The sequence below is a fragment of the Thunnus thynnus genome, chromosome 8, assembly GCF_963924715.1.
Source record: "Thunnus thynnus chromosome 8, fThuThy2.1, whole genome shotgun sequence".
Classification (NCBI taxonomy): Eukaryota; Metazoa; Chordata; class Actinopteri; order Scombriformes; family Scombridae; genus Thunnus; species Thunnus thynnus.
The window spans coordinates 24,358,727-24,377,844 of record NC_089524.1 but is presented as its reverse complement, the minus strand read 5'-3'; the positions used below and the strand labels follow the sequence as shown (position 1 = coordinate 24,377,844).

The 19,118-nt window shown below is 41.5% G+C and overlaps 1 protein-coding gene across 6 annotated transcripts in view; it reads right to left on the bottom strand.

The window, feature by feature from the left end:
- The window catches only part of ncanb (neurocan b), a 186,784-nt gene that overhangs the window by 83,211 nt on the left and 84,455 nt on the right, over window positions 1-19,118 (bottom strand). For all 6 annotated transcript variants that reach the window (XM_067597343.1, XM_067597348.1, XM_067597349.1 and 3 more), the window contains 4 exons: window positions 17,000-17,127; window positions 13,918-14,211; window positions 11,966-12,832; window positions 3,756-5,006 (listed from right to left, as the gene is read on the bottom strand). In XM_067597343.1, the coding sequence (XP_067453444.1) occupies window positions 3,756-5,006; window positions 11,966-12,832; window positions 13,918-14,211; window positions 17,000-17,127 (2,540 nt within the window). The remainder of the gene's footprint in view (window positions 1-3,755; window positions 5,007-11,965; window positions 12,833-13,917; window positions 14,212-16,999; window positions 17,128-19,118) is intronic.

The window sequence follows — 19,118 nt, the reverse complement described above, 5'->3', positions numbered from 1 at the left end:
ATGTACACAAAAGGCCTGGTGTGAATTCTCACCACAGTGTACTTAAGCTCATTTTCAACACTTTGGTTGCTTCATTATTCCCCTGGTTAACGGGATACAAAGAGCCTCTGCTCAGTCAGCACAGAGTGGTGTGTAACGCTGTTTCATCCCACACCACGATGGAGCCCAGTGTCCCTCAAGGCTGTTCTTTAACAAATCCCATTCATTTAATAAGCGGCAGCCAATAGCACAGGATTAGATTTAGCAAGGGTGTTTGATATGGAAAAATGGTAGAATTACACCATGAAAATAAAGAGGAAGAGGAACTTGGAGAAGGGAAGCGGATAGGGTGACAGACTAGGCACCGGATGGATTTCAGGAAGGTGACTTTTTTTTTTGTAAAGGCAGTGATGAGGACCCTGCTGTGATTGAGGATCGTAAAAAGGGTACAGATACGGTTAGACGGCAGTTGACTTGCCTCATGTTGTACCACACTGGAGTTCAAGAGGCTATCAAAACATTATTCCAGAGAGAGTCAGAACAATGACCAGAGGAGTAATAAAAGACAAAGTCAGGCAGATAGGGAGCGAGGGAGAAAAAAGCCAGTAAGGGAGAGACAGGAAAGATGGGAGACACAGGGAGGGAGAGGCAGAGAAATCAATAGACTTCTATATGCAGCATTGAGAATATGCCCTCTCGCTGCTTAGACAGCCTATCCAAGGACTCCAACAGCCAGCAGAGAAGCTGAACATCTATCCACAGTCCCATACTGATAATACGCCACCCCAGCCTGTCCCTGTCTCCATTTATCTCCTTCTTTGCCCCCTCCACCCCCAAGCGCACACTCCAACCTATTGGCTCTTCTCCTCCAAATTTAACACTCTAATTTGGTTGAGGGCCGGCTGCTTTGTTATTGATGTTGCTAGACGTCTGATCCATCTTGAGTCCGGGACAAGGCTCGAGTCAAGATTGCTATAACTCAGAGGCATCCCGTTTCCTGTTTGCCAGCTCTAAGACAGAGTATCAGACTGGTAATTTAAAGGCTGGACAGACAGCCAACATAAAGTAGCTGCATCCACTTGCCGTGCTTTGTCACCCCCAACGGCTGTACGCCAGAGAGCCTGCAGGTTATTGAACAATTAAATGTCATTGGGATTGTATTTTTTGTGATGTTAGAAACTTAAGGATTATACAATATGGAAATTAAGATATGAGTAATTAAAGCGGACATTTAAATTAAATTTGTTTACTTTCTCACTGTAAACAGGAAAACAATGTTCACAGCGGAGGATTAAGACATATTCTCTGTGTGTATGTTCATATGTGATGGTGCGAAATGTGGGATGGATTATCGAGGTTTACTCCTGCACACTGGGGTTTCTTCACATATATTTTAGTTTTGTATGTGTGTGTACCTCCACCCATCTATGTGGGTTTAGCTGGAGGCCAGAGCGATGGGGAATTGGAAAGCTGGATGTGGCATTATATACCAGTGTCTTATCACTCTGATATATGGCAAAACAGGACACAGAGGGCTGAGACTGTTCTGATAACAGCACAATGAATGAAGATTGGAGGGAAGTACAGAAATGTAAAGAGAGAAAGGAAGGAAGGAAAGAAAAAAGAAGGTTAGGGGGAACAATGTGCTCTCTAGAGGCCCATGGGACTATGTTAGTGTAGTGTCTGATCATTAATTAAAGAGGTTTATGTACTCCCACCTACAGCCTTGTAGAGGACACACTCACCCCTCTCTCCCTCTTACTCCATCCTCTCCCTCCCCTTCTTCTTTCCCTGAGCTGTCCATCCTTTTGCCCTTTCCCTCCTCTCTGTCTCTATCTCTCTGGAATGGGCAGACAACCAGTGCTGTAATTTTCTCTGTACTATAACTGACAACTACAAAAGGTCACACAGGGGGAGGGGTCTCACGCTTCTAATCACTCAACAAGAGCAGGGCCACTCAGTCCATTCAAATGTCACCAAATCAGAAATACTGATAAAGAAGAAAAAAAATGTTCTTGTACCCTTGTATTCATGATTTTTTTTTATTTCCACGTGTAGCAGGATGATACACTAGTGAGTATTAAGACTACAATTCAATCAGGAAACAGCAGAGAGTCTCTGTCATACTAAAGTGTCCTTCCAAATTCCCATTTAAGTGTTTACATGTTCACTAATTAAATGATTGGATGAGGGTTTGCGGTCATGCTCCACAGTAAGCACGCAGAAAATGTGAATCATACAGAATCAAGCACCCCAACCCAGGCAAACAAGATAGACCTGTGTTGAGTTGTGGCACTGTTATTGGTTTGCTGCTGTGCTTTCTCCTGAAACCACAGTTTTATCAGAAAATCCTCCTCCTGTTGTTATTAAATGGAAGAAGGCCAGGCCCCACTTCACAATCTCCTGTAAACTAGAAAACTTGACCAAAGATGGTTCCCCTAGGAGAGACACATTACTTGGAAAATGGTCACTGCTGGTGTTAGTTATTCTCAAAACATGAAGAATTTTACAGTACATTACACTTTCATCTGTCAAATGTATCCTTAAAGGTTTGCACCACTTCTTTTGACAGAATGAAGTTTCTGTCTCAATGTTTCTTCTGATTCAGGTTAGCTTGAGGTGTATGCATTGTGAAAAGGCTGTTATTGTGGTTACTAGTGTCATAACACCTCCATGTAAATGCATCTAGAGTACTTAATCTGTACCAGTTGTGACCTCTCTGTGCTTGTGGAGAAAAGTTTTAGAAGTGCACTTTACTGAGCTGGATGACTAATGATCTAAGTCATCATTTTAAAAATGTATTTTCAAAACCCAGAAAATACCAGATGTGCTAAGCTAAGGATGAATGAATGGCATTAGTCTTGCAGAAACCCACAATAAATATTGCAGTCCTTCTAGACAGATACATAAAACATTAAGTAAACACATTTTGGTTGTTACGATTACAAATTTAGTCAAGGAAGAAGGCGAGTGGCCCTAAGAATACAGAGTTTGTTATGTGAATTTACTCGCTGCCACAGTAGCAGGTCCATTAACTATCAAAAGAAATCAATGGTGAGACAAACAGCACAGACACTGCTATTATTGTAAACACGAACAACAAGTTTGAGGATAGAGTGCAAGAGAAGAAAGTTGAGCTAAACAGGAGAGAGAGAGAGAGAACAAGTGATCATGAACAAACTAGAGAATGAGAAAGGAGAAGAGACTGCAGTCAATTACAAGTCCCATCTTGTAGTTTGTGTCTACATTGATTTGTTGGGGACTAGGATCTCTGCCTCTCTTCAGTTCACCTAATTGCACTCACTCTGACCCACTAATTACTTCACTAAGACCTAGTTGGTCTCCCCTCGCTGCACTGCCTTGCTGTCTGGAGCTGTCTCTATACCAATGTGGGAGGGGGAAAGAAAGAGACTGTGAAGGCAAAAAGAGAGAACAAGGCTGGATTAAGAATGCATGATGTGTGTCAGAGTAACAGAGGCAGGGGAGATGTCGAATGAAACAACAAGAGACAGACATAGTAAGGAAATAGAGGGGAATATATCTGAGGTGGTTTGTAGGGGCCGTGAACTCAGGTGGAGGGCATGCAGCAGTGTTAACATACTGCTGTTACTGTATGTATGTCCTCAGAACAATGGTGATATGAATGATCGTTCTGGCTCTCATTGAGCTGCATACATAATTAAATGATTTGCTATTGATTGGATAATCACTCATAATCACAAAGATAATAGTGACAGTGAAGTTCATTCATCGGCTACACCACGGTGCTTACATACCTGATGGGATGAGCCCAAAGGCCCAGTTGGGTACAAGGATGCCGAAAGGGTTGTTTGAGTCTTTGCTGTCTTTCGTCACCGGGGCTTTGTGGTCCTCAGACTTTGGACTCACACCTTTGAAAGGTGTCCAACGACTTCCCAACACAAATGACTCAGACACTGCAGACCTGGATTCCATTTCTGTGGCGCTGACTTTGGAGTCCGATGTGACAGTGGTCAACTGAATGACGCCTGTACTTGTTTGAGATCCTTCGCTGGGGGCTGAAGTGGCTGAGAAGCTGCCCTGCTGGTTGGGTGCGCTTGTTGTTTTCTCCGTCTCTCCCTGAACCCATGAAACGGAAATAGACAACTCCTTGGTGGAGGAGCTGTCGGAGGATATTTCTGTGGTGGCTGCTGTAGTGGTAGGATCTGTCCTCTGTGTGTCTCTGGTTGTCAGAAGCCCTGCTGTGCTCACTTCAGAGGTTGTCAGCAACTCCATCAAGGCTTCTGGTGTAGAAGTCACCACCTTGGCTTCACCATGACTGGGGTCTCTGCCTGTGTCTTTGCTGTGCTTCCTGAAAACAGGAGTGAAACCTGAATTTGAACTACTTTCTCCTCTACGTGAAGAAGCAGAGGCGAGGTTGTCAGTAGGCCGGCGGACATAGAGGATCTCCCCTCTGGCCTCCTCGGCTGTCTCTGGCTCCTGGGAGCCCAGAGGTGGAGTGGTGGCGGGCTGCTCCACTAGCTGCCACTGGGACAGAGTAGTGTGCTCGGCCACAGTCACAAGCTCACTCTGGCCTTGGCTGAGTGAAGACTCTGTTTCTAGACTGACTTTACTGCTGGGCAAGTCATTGGTGTTCACATTCAATCCAAAGCCACCAGGAAAGTTGCTCTCTTCTCCGCTCCCCTCTATCTCCCTCTCCTCTCCTGACGCAGTTCTGGCAGCTGAAGGAGTATTAGCCTCTTCCCCATCCCGGTCCCTCCCCTCGCCTGAATAGTTTTCCGGGTTGTCCTGTCGAAGAGAGGTGGGCAGGGTCATTACCCCAAGGGGCCCTGATTTGGCTTCCATGGGCTCCCAGGTCGGCCGTTTACCAACATAGACCACATTTCCAGAGGGGCCTGGTTTGGAGCCACGCATGGACTTGATGGCCCACCGAAACGGACTGCTGGGGGCGGGAGCAAAAGCCGGGCCTCCTCTGGGACCCTTAGGGCCGGATATGTTGATGTGTCCACTGGGTGCTGATCTCTCATTGGGACCTGATGCCGTGTATCCTACAGGGAACAGAAAGCCAGAATGGAGTAATTAATATGATTCCATTATCAGGGCTGGGGAAGTGTGGGGGTGGAATTAATTTTATGGATGTGGAATTAGCAATTAAATCTCAAGGCTGGCTTACATGAGCCCCATGGAACTCTTACAGGGAGCAGTGTTTCAAACTTTGTATCTTCAGAGTGGATGGCTCTATTGAGACCTGACCACGGCCCAGTGTGTTTACTGGTATGTTTTTGGACTATGTCTCTGAGTTGTTTGATTGCATATGGTCTATTTTGTGACCACACAGCAATAGGATAACACAGTCAATCAACTGTAGTTGTGTGTGTATAAATTGAAGGAGAAACTAAGATCACATCCTTTAGGATTCTGTCCCAGCTGTGCATAGAGCTTACCATGAAACAAATAGATGTAGGTTTAAAGTATGGAGTTTAATGTATAGAGAGAAGCATGAAAATATTCATGACTGAATAAGCAAAAATCAAAGGTAAAGTAAAAAGTAAAGTAAAAAAACACTTTTACTACTTTTTACATATTAACAAAACAGCTTATAGTGTGTTTAGTAATACACACTCAGTGCTTTATGTATGCATAATCAGTATATACACATTAAAATGTAACTGGGAGTTAAGCTGAATTTTTCTTGTAATGTTTTTTCTTCCCTAAGCTGTAGATAAGCTGTAGCTTTTGGTGCAGTAGACTGAAATTTACTGTAAGTTGGATGTTTTGGACTTCTTTCCTCACCGGTGGAGCAGATCATCAGTGTGGTTGCTAAAGTTATTGGTGCTATAGACAAAGATGGGAGTCACCCCTTGTGGAGGCCTGTGAACACACACACACATTCATGCACACGGACCACCAAAAGGATGGAGGGGTGTATTCAAAGTAATTTCACACTTCTCTTCTCTGTCTTTTTTTTTCTTTATTCCCTGTGGATTCTTTTACCCCAAAACAACCTCCTTGCCTGTGGTGAGAGAAGTCATGTGTAAAAACGCAGGAACACTTGCAAGATGATAAGCAAATGACTTGCGCCGCAACGAGCCCCATCTAGACCTGTTTATTTAGATGAAGTAGCCCACTGTACCTTATCTGCTTACGGCTTTAAACCAGACACTGTCTGCACCATCAATAATTCATTCTGTCTGCATGTGTGACTCACGGCTGGTGTGTGTTTGTGATTTTTAGAGCAGCAGTGCAGTCGCGTTACTGAGAGGCCCAGTTAACGTTGTTACCATCATCATCCCTCAGCTTTGTTTGGCTGTCCTTAGTTCAGTTAACATGTCTGAGCAGGGGGTATGCAACACAACCTTGCACAAGAAATTACCACGAGAGGGGGAACATACACAAATATGTCCATGCATAAAATATTAAAATATATGTAAATTATTCAAGAGGTCTGCTGTTGCCTTATGCCTAAGTGAGGTTTATGAGCCTGAGGTTCATTTCCATAAGAGCCATGTAGCCCAGCGTAATTGTCCTATTAATAATCCAAATAGCTAATTACATACTTTTACTGCACACACTGATGAAAGCGAGAATAATTAAACACATTAATCTGGTTTGATCATCTATGTAATGACCCATGTAATAAATAAAATGAGACAATTAGGCATAGGTTTGGATGATTTCATGGTGCTATTTAGAGCACGGTTAAAGTTCAGCTCTGCAACTGTAAATCTGTTGGTGGGAAAAGCCGCAACTCAACACTGAAATTCTGCAAAACAAACTTATAATAAACCCCACAGACGGTAATTGTGTGCTTCCACTGTGAGTGGTTCTGCTGTGTTGACTCCACTTTGCTGGAGTAAATGGGCTGAGAGAATCCCTCGGGTCAGGCAGACATGATATTAAATTGTGAGAATGGAGGCTGACAATGAGAGAGAGAGAGCGATGGTACACTTGCCACCTCTGCCCATCTGCAGATATGGCGTCTAATAAAAAAAGACTGAGGAGAAGTTACTGCATGGTCATGACAGGAGCATCTACACTGAGTATCAGCGCACAGACCCCCAGTTTCTTCTATCACATAAATTTAGTCTCCTCAGCTGAGGAGAATGGTGTGAAACAGACATCTACTCCTTTGACAGACAGTCACACTTCCATCTAGAGCTTATTCAAATTCTACAAGCTTTTGTTGATGGTATATAAGTACACTTGAAGCTTAGGAAAATAATAGTTAATTTCAATAAAATTTAACAAAATATTTTGATTTGTGGGAGAAATAACTGAAGTTATCATTCTACATTCATTTTCAAATTTTCAAAAACATTTGATTCAATACTTGAAACTTAATCCTTCTTGGATGCACTGTCTGCACTGCAAAGCTTTGCATCCCCCTCAATCAAAGAGGCAACATGGCACCATCGATTACTACGAAATGTTGAGATCCAAGGGATCGCCTGCGTTGTGCAATAACAGAGTTAATTCAGCTCACTGATGCTAGTTTAAGAAGAGACACTAGATGGTCAAAGTTGATAGTTGTGAGTTGATAGTGATAATATAATTATCTGCCTGAATATCTACTGTAAAAATGAACTCACACCCAAGGGTTATTTTTTATAGGAACATAGACCTTAAAATCTATGAATAGAACATAGACTGGGAGAGAGTTTGGAATAATATTACACTAACTTCATGTAATTATAACCATCAGTTACTAAATTATAAAGTTATTCATAGGTTTGATTTATCTCCAAGAAAATGTTGCCAACTTAAATTGACTCAAAGCCCTGTATGTTTACTATGTTCACAAAAATGAAATCCGAACATACATACACATGTTGTCTGAGGGTTAAAACCTTCTGGATACAAGTAGCAAGAGCCTTATCAGATATAATGGATGTAATTATACCCTGCCTTCCAAACATTATCTTATTGAATGATGATTATTCTCTTGCTTTATCAAACCATCAAAAAGAAACTGTTCTGTGGAGCAACAGCAGCAAAAAAAAGTAGTAATGAGATGGAAATATCTGCATGATCTAAATATACGCTATTGGCTTTCGTTGTTTTATAATGCTCTTTCTTTAGAAGTGTCAATAGAAGAGTACAGGGTATGAAGGCTGAGTCAACACAAGCTGTTGCTCTACCAATGGAAAAACTGAAATCATAACTAGTCACATTGTAGACTGTACACCTACATTGTGTAGGGATTATGAATGTGTATGTGTATTGATGTATATATACAAGTGTATGTGTATATAAGTCAGTGTGAATATGTATATGTATTTTTTTGTTTATTGTGTCAATTGAAACTATGAATGTTATACTTGACACAAGGTATTAAAAAAGATGGATGGGAGCGCGGGGGTAAAGAGCAGGTTAAGTTATAATCAGGGTCACAGGAGGGCTAAATAGAGGTTTGAAAATTAGTTATAATAGATTGGGATCAAATTTTAATTTAAAGTTTTGCTAGGGCATAGCACACCAATGTGTTTATCTTGGGTTCTCTTGGGTACACATTCTTTTTCTGTATTATTCACATCATTTATTTTTGTATTTCATTTTATCTCACGATGTGAATGTAAATGTATGTACATTCATAATGCATATGTGATTTCCTTGGTGTATAGATGTAGATGTGTTATGCAATGTCAACACAATATTTCAGTTACTTGATTTTGATATGTAATGTCTCCTCCATAATGAAAGCAAAAGGGGGAATGAAAGGGAAACCCAATAAAAATTTGGTCATAAAAAAAAAGAAAAAAGAGAAACGACTCCTCCTCGTTCCCTATTCTCTATCTTCTCCTTTCTTCCCTCTCCCTCAGTCTACTCATCCCCCTCTTGTGTTGCTCATCCTCGCTGTAGTGATCATTACCGCCTACCTTCACAGAGCCACAGCCTAATTGGCAAAGACATAGATGGAGGTGAGAGCGAACGGCAGTGCAGCCCAACCTCCACGTTAATTGGATACAGCTGTGAATAATGCATGTGGACTAAAGCTTGGATTTTCATTAATACCTTGGGGGGTGGCATCAGATTTCAGGTAGCACAGCAGTGAGTATTTATATTAATAAAAGCGGCAATTGCTAGGTGAGAAAAGCCTATCACCGTTATTGAATCGTTCTTCTGGCTGTCTGTGGGAGAGTTTTACTCTTTCTTTGTATCCTCCCTTTAAGCTGATACCAAGGAGATGTTATTTGTGGTGGCCATTAGAAGCAAAGCTGCCTTCCTTCCACTCGAGGCTACACTTTCAGTTTCTTACATTCAATGTAGCTTTCCACTACATTTCTCTACGTTTTGGCCAATAATCTGCATCCATGCTGTAATTTGGCATTACTGTGGGTGCTCCAGTAATTATTGGTCCAGAAACCTCCCAATCATGAGCCATTTGTCTAATCTTTAACCTACCTTTACCCCTGTAGTGATAAACTACAGGAAGTTATTCAAGGTTTGGTTCTAGAGTGTTTTCAAAAAGACATGAGCTGAAAACATTAACCTGGTGACCTTTTCTTTCTTTCTTTCTATCTTTGTACATGCATGCATCACTGGGGGTAATTCACTCTGCTGTGGATGCTACCTGTCTGACAGGGCGCACACACACACACACACACACACACACACACACACACACACACACACACACACACACACAGTTAACTTAAAGCCCCACTCCAGCCAGTGTGACTTCCTGTTTAACGATTTATGTTCTTTCTCAAACAGAGAATGGTGATGTGGTTAATAGATTGCCATTGTAGTGCACTACAATGTGTCGGAGTGGTAGTGATACTTTAGCCTAACCCGTCCACTTACTACAGCATTGGCTACATAGATTAAGTTACATGTCAGTAATAGAGATATGTGAAGTCCTTAGATGAAATCAGACAATGGCTTATTTATTGATGGATCATCTATCCTCAGCAATAACATCTCGCTTTATTTTATAGTAAATGTCTGTAAGTTTTCCTCCTCAGTGGCCAGGCCCGGTTCTATGAGGGTGCAAAAGCATGCATTGCACCATCAGTTTAATATTTTGCACCCTCAGTTGAAGTTTGAATAATAAACACCAAACACAGAGCCGCATGGACTGTGTGGACGTCTCCATGAACACCTGTTATTTTGGTTCATGTATTTGAAGCAGTGCAATATGCAAAAGGGCTGGGTGAAGGTGATTATAGATCAGTGGATGTGGTGATTAATAAATACTCTCTTAGCCAGTCACATCACTGCTATCATAGATCTGAAACAGTTGTGCCACTCACAGTTAATGACAGCTCAACAAACGGAAAGCTTTTCTTCGGGAAATATCTGGATGGTTCAGAGCGTCACAACATGAACACACATCACCACAAATCTGCACCCAAAGACAGTTGTTTTCATCAGTTAGTACTATAATAACAATAGAAATAAAAAATAAAGAAATTGATTTGGTGAAGCCGTTTATATGATTATATTGGACCAACGCTATTTCAGCAATAATTCTGATGTATCTCACCTCGTACATGGTCACATAGTTTAGTAATTAATGTTACACAACAGCGTTTGCACTGAAATGTGTTTCAAGGATAAAACATGAGATGCAACTTTCATTAAAAAGAAAGTTTGAAAAGAGGCTGATGACCCCTGCTAACCTGAAGTCTCCTTCATAAAAAAGCTGAATATAAGTTATAAGATATGACCGAGCAGTCTGATGTATGTAGAGGTGTGTGTGGTTATACTGTAGCAGCCTGGTGTCATTTTCAGGTGATTTAATCAAAGTAAGCACAGTGAACAGCCGTGAGTAACAGCACTGCATTCTGGCGTGGCACTTCACAGAGGCTGCGGATTTATAAACATATCAGTCCTGCTGCCTTCAGATGCTGCAGGGATTTAATGAACTGAAAGAGAAGCTTTTCATTCAGTGTAAAGCAGCTGTGGACAACAGATACTGGAGAGTGTTTAATTGAAATAAGTTTATTTATATTTTAAGCATTAATCCGTTGTTGCAGCACATCTGCAGCAAGTATTTCGTTTGAAACACAGGCACTTGATACTGTATCAGTAGCCTATGTGACACTCACAAAAATAAAGGGATTTTATGAGGATGACGTATGACTGCAATGTTCTACTATAGTCGTACGTCATCGTTCCATTTTAGCAACAGCTTTAATTTTTTAACTTTGAGTGCAAAATTAAGATACTTGTCACAAAATATTTGGCAAACAGTGTGGCTATTCAACATTGTCAGGAAATAACTCCGAACTGGTCTGAAGTCCAATGTGTGTCCCTGAAAGTGACTTAAGTCATACCCACACACACACACAAACACATACACAGACTAACAATGGACCCCTGCATTTGTCAGGCCTGTGTCTCAGCACAGGCTGCTTAAAGTTTCACCAATGTCTCATCAAGTTGCTTTGTTTTTTTCATCTATTTCATTTAGTCTACATAGCTCGTATCATTCAATTTTTCAGCCTAATACTTCTTTGACCTCTAAAAATAAACAGGTCTGCTTTGTTCGAAACACAAAATACATACGCAAAGAAACCTTTGATATCTTCAACATTCAATATAGATTAAAATTCAAGCTTTGCTGTTAGACTTTCTGACAGCCTGTATTGTAAACAAAGCACCCTGTCAATAAATATGAGAATGAAGGCAAAACAGTCTCCACTCCAGTGTTTTGTATTATTGTATGTGGTATGCCCCTTTGTTTGTTTGCAATTACGGTTTAATTAAATTTACAGCGATACTTCAAACTGCCCTGCGGAGGAATATATTACAGCACACTCAAGGGAAAACAGGAGAGAGTGGAGTGGAGAGACAGAAGCTGTTTAAAAAGCGTGACGTAAACAGATCCTGTGTTTACCAGCGACATTTAAATGCAACACGCCTCCTCTTGGTTTAAAACTGTTTTGGTTTCAATTCACCCTCAAATCTATTTCAAATTCACACTCAGTCGTTACTTTTAAAGGTTAAAGGTGAACCCTAAACACACACAAAAACAGTGTTGAGTCACATGGAAAGCTCATACCGTTAACAGTGGATGGAGGGCTGTCAGTAGACATGCTGGAGACTGGTTCTCCTGGTTGTGTGGTGGTGACACTTTGCCCTGTGTTTTGGACTGCAGGCACTAATCGAATCAATGGCATCACCTCTTTCTCCTTCTCAGACAGACCTTCCTCTTGACTCTGTAGTCCACTTGTAGGAGCCCTGAAGGAAAAAGCACCACTCTTGTGATCCATGATGGCATTGTCCATGCTGCCCTTGTTTCCACTGGCTTTTGGTATACTCAGGGTTCTGCTGGATGCTTCTCCCAGTGTCTGGTTCTCTCCTGCCTTTTCCTCAGGCACCGAAAGGCCCTTTTCTGTCTCGTCCACCTCCTCGCCTCCAGACCAGTACCTAAAGGGCCTCATCAGAGTGTTAACAAACTCAGCCAATACACTATTACTGGTCTGAGACTGAGGAGTGGAGGAAGCTACAGATGATAACGTCGGGGTGTGCGATGATCCAAAATAGCCACCATCCTCTTCCTCATGGGCAGAGCCTCCATGGCTCTCCAGGCTCTCGAGGTCAGACAGGCCCAGAGTGTTACTGCTTTTTGGGTCGTCAGAGTCCTCCTGGCTGGGTTGGCTGGTTCTGTCCTGTTTTTCATCCCAACCCTCCTCTGGCCTCAAGTGGATGACGACATGCTCCTCAGAGATCTCAGAGGAGTTGTTGATTCCAGCAATGGAGCGGACCCCCGCTTTGTCCAAGTTGACCAGTCCAGTCCAGGTGGAAGTCTTGGAAAAAGGGGCACTGCGCTGGGCTTCAGTGACTGTGGAGGCGGCCTCAGCTGCTGGGTTGGCAGTCTGGTATAAAGCCTGTGCCTCTGAAGCCTGGACCCCCGCTGGCTGGTAAGCTGCAAAACACAACAGCCACATTTCACTCAGCGCAAGTGTACTGTTTTCACTTGACCTGCTTTATCTGCTGCTGCACAACACAGCACTAAACCTCACTTTACCCCTTTTCTTCCAATTGATGCAAACCTGTTGTTGCTATTGAAACAGGATTACATTCAGAGAATGCAGCATAGTGTTTCAGACTGACAAAGCGTGGTCACATATGGTTAAGATTTTTCTACTACAAAATCTAATCATTTCTAAATTACCAAATATATATACATTGTGGTCATGTCATAAACCCAATCTGTGTTATTAAAAAAAACATATTACCATTTTTATCTACTTTTATCTTGCTGAAAGACATCATTTGTTTGAAACATTAATGTAAATGTGCATAGTACATTGTTGGAGCAATAAAGAGTTTCATCTATCAGTTTGTTCTGACGTATGCACTGCTGCTTTGTTCCCATGCTGTTCTTGTTTACTCTAAGTGATTGGGTTATGCAGATGTTTCGCTTCAATGAAAATTTTATAAGCTGACACTGTGAAAGATGAAAATGTCATCCTTTTTTTTTACATCTGCAGAAACATAATCTTCATATATCAATCTGCTACAATAAATGCATGCCTGAAAGACAAAAAAAAGCTTGTATCTAGATACAAAATAATGCCAAATTATATAAAAAAAACAATCAGTGAACACACTAATGTGGTGTAAAGTCAATCCAATTTGAAGATAAAACTAACTTATTTCAGTCTCAGTTGGCACATGATAAAAGGACAAGGTCAGACACAGTCACTGCAAACCCCAGTTGGACTCATTCATGCTCTCGCTCGTTCTTTCTCTCTGCCTCTCATTCTCTGCTCTCTCTCTTTCTTTCTCTCTCAGGCTTCACAACATACAAGCCCTCAAATCCGCCGGGGGGGGGGGACACAAATGTCATGAAATCTCTTTGCAGCTACTTCATGTGTGACACAAACATCTCCTGCTAATTAAAAACCAGAAAGGGAAGCAAGTCCCCAGACCCTCTCCCTCATCATTGCTATGCCAATTACCACAATGATGCTGCACCGACTTCATCATCACAGGCGCTCACAGTACCTCGGTAGCAGAAGGCGTCGAACAGGGCTGTGGTATCTGGGAATCCTGTACGGTTTGGGTTGTTGTAGACTGTCCGCACCCCGGGCTCGTCTCCGCCGCAGTTCTTCCTCGGGACGTTGATGGGGTAGCGGACGCTGCCATCAGCCAGCCAGCCAGGGTCACACTGGTCCAGTCCGGCCTGCCAGGCCAAGTAGAGCTGGCCGACAGTAGTCAGCTGGGCTCCTAGAGAATGGCAGTGGGTGGAGGCTGTGGCCAGGCTCAGCCTCTCCGGCACTGTGGAATGGAAGACTTCGCCTAGGAGTAGGAGGACGAAAGAGAGGAGAGACAAGGAGTTCACTTCAGTGCGTTCCAGAGAATAGTTGAGAGCCTGAGGGCATTTTAGCCCTTAGACTAAGGTCTTCTTTGTTCAGTTTGCTTACAGTTGTAAGTTTTTGAGAAAGTTGGTTTTGCAGTTTGTTTGGTTGTACGGAGTCGTGTAAGTACACTTTGAGTTTGTGTCTGTTTTGTGTCGTGTGTGGGTATAAGTTCTACTGATTTTCTTTTTCTCCTTTGTCAACTTTTTCAAAGCGATAAGCAGTGGAGACTAGAAGCAGAGGGATGAAAGAAAAGTTTTACTTACTACGCATGTGAGTGCACTTTATTTTTTGCATAAAAATAATAAATAACATCAGTAATTCAAAGTATAGACTAAGACGTGACTTCAAAGCAGTTGCAAAGAAGGATCTAAGAGTTGGACGAGTACACAGGCAGCGACTGAAGGAGAAGAAGAAAAGAGAAGGTGGGGTTGATGTGGAAAAAATAGTAATGCAAAAATAGGGCTTTAGCAAGCGCGACGGAGAGAGCTCAAGAGGACCGCTACGTCTGCACAGCACAAATAAAATTATATGATCAGATGATCCGCTGGCAGTTCAGTGTGTGATGAAAAAAATATGATGTATGCTGGAGGAGTGGACAGTGAGAATGAGGAGCGGAGAACAGAAGAGCGAATCCAATATGAGCATCCAGGAGATTTATGCCAGCAGTAAGGAATGGTGTTGTGCTGATTTATTGAACTGATACGGAGAGGTGAAGGGTAAAGGATGAAGATGCGAACAAAATGAAAGGAGAAAGAAGCAGAACGGGATTATGTGAGGAGTGCTGTGTGAAAAGAGAAGAAAGAAGATGACTGAAATATTTATGGGAGGATATTGAAAGGCTGTTAATTAACATTGATTGAAATAAAAAAAAGAAAGAACAAATTCCCTCAGAGTGATTGTAAGTCTTATTTCTAAGGCTATTATTTAGATTTTGACTTAATTAAACCAAAACGCATTTAAATATAAACCAAGGTCTATTACAGTAAAGCCATGGCTGCTTGTTGAACAACAAAGATTATTAATTTAACTTCTTTTTACAGAATGAAAGAGAAAACATTAGCTATTCATCAGTTTGTAATTTCAGTTTGATTGAAGGCAATTATCTGCTGATTGTTTCAATCAGGATGTTAATTTCACTGAATGATCCAGAAACCTGCTGCATACTCTATGAAGCCAACAGGTGGTCATGCAATCTGCTCTGCTCATTATCTCATACAGGGTGTTCATATCATCTATAAATAGCTATGGTAACTCTTACTACTATTATGCTTAATGATAGTTGTGGTTGTACCACTCACAAAAAGTGACCCAGATAAAGTAACCCTTGCAGAGTGTCTGATTGTGCAGTTAAAAAACCTGCTGCACTTATGATTGTTATTTGGAATATGCAGGGGATGAATTAAGCATCACGAACGCCTAACAATATTTCAGTCAGCCAATTCACGTGGATTTGATTATAGTGTGAACATAGACTCGGAGCTAAAGCACTCATGGCTTAAGTATGCCATCATAATGAAAAGCATGTTTCAGATATGTTGCAGTGAGAGGAGTATGTCGTCTGAGTAGAAGTGTCTAATGTCAGAAAATCGTTAAAAATGCTTATCACAATTTCCTAGAGCCCACGTTGACATATTAAAACTTCTTATTTTGTCCAATCAACAGCGCAAAATCCAAAGATATTTATGTTTACTCTTATATAAGACAACCAAGAGTAGCAAATGCTCACATTTGAGAAACTGGAACCAATGAGTGATTGGGATTTTAGCTTGGAAAATCACTCAAACAATTATCAAAATAGCGGCTGATTAATTTTCTGTCAATCCACTAATCCTTTTAGCTCTAAACTGAACTATAATTAGCAGAACACTGGACTATTCCTCAGCAGTGAAATCCTCCAATTATATAAATATTGATTTGATTAAACACAGATTTCCATCACACCTCACTGGACAGAGATGTGAATCTAGAACTTCCCATAAAGGTTCAAAGGTGTTTATATGTGGCTCATTGTCTGTGTACAGTAGCTCCTTTGAAATCGTAAGTTAATGACCTGTCTAGAGCTGCAACAATTTGCAGATTAATCAATTAGTTGATCGACAAAAATGAATCGCCAACTCTTAAAACCAATAGTCATTTTTAAAGAAAAAATACTAAAATGTGAATATTTTCTGGTTTCTTCTATGATAGAAAACTGAATACCTTTGTGTTGTGGACTGTTGGTTGGGACAAAAGAAGACATTTGAGGATGTCACTTTGGGCTTTCGGAGACAAAATGACATTTCTTTCCATTTTCTGGCATTTTGTAAACCGAATGAATAATTGATTAATTGAGAAAATAATCAACAGATTAATTGATAATGAAAACAATTGTCAGTTGCAGCCCTACACCTGTCCACCTGCTGTAGGTCTTGGCCACTTCTGCCCGTGGGATTGCAGAATCAGAAAGTAATGTTTTAGGATAACACTACTGACCCGCTTACTGTAGCTTACCTGCCTGCAGGAAGTTGTAACATGACAGCTGGACTCAATATTGTCTCTCTCTCTCTCTCTCCCTCTCCCTCTCACTCCTACAAGCTCATCTCCTCTTCCTCTTCCACTGCACACTTCCTTTCTGTGCTAACAGAGCATTAAGTTGTGGTTGCAGCGTTCTCATACTGCACAGACACGGCTTTGTGGACCCATGCATGACTAAACCCAAATTTATGGTCGCAGCTCCTGACTCCTACCTTGAAGCTGCTTAGCAAAGCAGTAGACATCAAACAGCTCATCAGGTAACCTCTTGCCGTAGTTACGGACTCCAGGTGAGTCCTCGCGATCGCCATAGCAACCGGGCCGGGGTGACTGAATGGGATACCTGTGGAGAAAACCAAGAGACAGGAACAGAGAGAGAGAGATAGATTAATATGGCTTGGCCATGAAAAAGGCAGTCACATATAAACTCGGCTCCTTGGAGATGAGTCTATGTTCACACGCATATAAAATAAGATGAAAACTATACTTTCATCATCTCCTACCCTGAATACAACAAATTTAAGCATATCTTCTTCCCAGAGATTACCCAAATATATTTCCCAAAGAAAAATAAACAGATAAATATCACCCCTGAAACTGGCTGAAATGTCATAGTGAGTACCAGTAGTAACATTCAACGTGTCACAACAACCTCAGGACAATTGGAAAGCAGTTCAAGTAAATACAGTATCTTGTTTTTCTTAATTATTCTACCCTCGGTGTGAGTTTCACAGAATAATTAGCCAGACATTTCACTTGAAATTGTTTCTAAAAGTGTTTAATGCTCTGGCAATATAAGAATGCCAGTAACACTAAAGCTTGAGAGAGAGAAAGAGAAAGAGAGGAAGGCAGAGACACGAAGTCAAGGAGAGGTTAAAAGAATCAGGAATTCCTTCAGTGGCTTGGCATGCCTGTGGGGCTGAGAAAACAGCGATCTATATTCAGGCTCCAACTGAGCAATTATTCCACAAGAACATTGATTCCAGCAGCACTAGGGCACAGGCAAAGAGGCTGATTAAAAGATTACGCTGGGCATACAGGGACTTATGAAGTACAAGGAAAAGACACACACACAAATGCACAAACACATACAATCAAACATACATGTAGAGGACACACATGCACACACAATCGTTAACCTGGCGTGATTTTCTTATATAGAAACTAAGTCTCATAGTGTCTCTGGCCCTTTTCTCTCTCTCAGCCTTCTTCTTTCTGCTTGGTGGCTGATGAAGCAATGGCTGATGTCTGTACTTTTTTTTCCTGCAGTATTAATTGGACACTTTCCTCCTGGCTGATGTGCAGTCAGAGCCTCATGGATCTGGACCAATTAGATAGCTCCCACGTGGAAACAACAGGAGCGCAGGATGGAAGGAGAGAAAAGAAATAGGGAAGGAAGTCGCGCTGCAGGAAGGTTGTGAAAAGCTGTCAGGAAGACAACAGTCAATCTGCTGGGCTACTGGAGCAACAGCGATTTGAAATTAAAATGTAGATATGGAGAACACTGTTGAGAGACGAGCTCTGACTGGTAATGTTAAGAGGGACTTAATGGAAGGTGGCAAGCTGAAGCGCACGCAGCAGCCTGACAGACAGCTTGGAGGGAGCAGATGTAGTTAACTGCCTTTCCAGTGTGCAAACAAGCAATTAGGTCCAATTATGTTGTACAGTTTTATGTTCATAAAAACTCCAAAAAGATCAAAATGACTTTCACGCTGCCATACTTCATACTACTACATCGTTCATCAAGTTTGCTGTTTTTAGACATATTTTTAGTAGCAGAGTGCAGAGTCCTGCACTGGGTTGGGTACCCAACGGGTAACCTGAAAAAAAGTTATGCAACAGGTAAAAAATGTAATTGTATAAAATCACAGGTATGGTCATGGGTAAAAATGAACTGAATGTGTGCAGGTAGTGGGTGAGAACAAAAAAAAAGAGGTCAGAAATGAAAATTATTTGCAATATTTTTAACATTTAAGTCAGCCAGGTTTTTTTTTTTATTGTGAAGTGAAGTGGAGCCTGTTAGTGGATTACCATGAAACTTCAGAGCATGTTGCACACTGTTATAAGGCATACAAGTGAGCAGTCATTATAACAGTATGCAATCATTGTTAAGTATGTGTGTGTGTGTGTGAGAGAGAGAAAGCGCTGTGGTATCTGTGACTGCATATCTGTGTGTGCGCACAGGCATGTGTGAATGTCAATGAATGTACAGTACTGCCTTTCTTGCAGAGACACAGATTATGACTGCGCAACAGGTAAAAATAAAGCACTTTAAAGTGAGTGACTGTGTAGCCTACGTGTTTAATCATTGGTTGGGTCGAGGGTCTTATATTC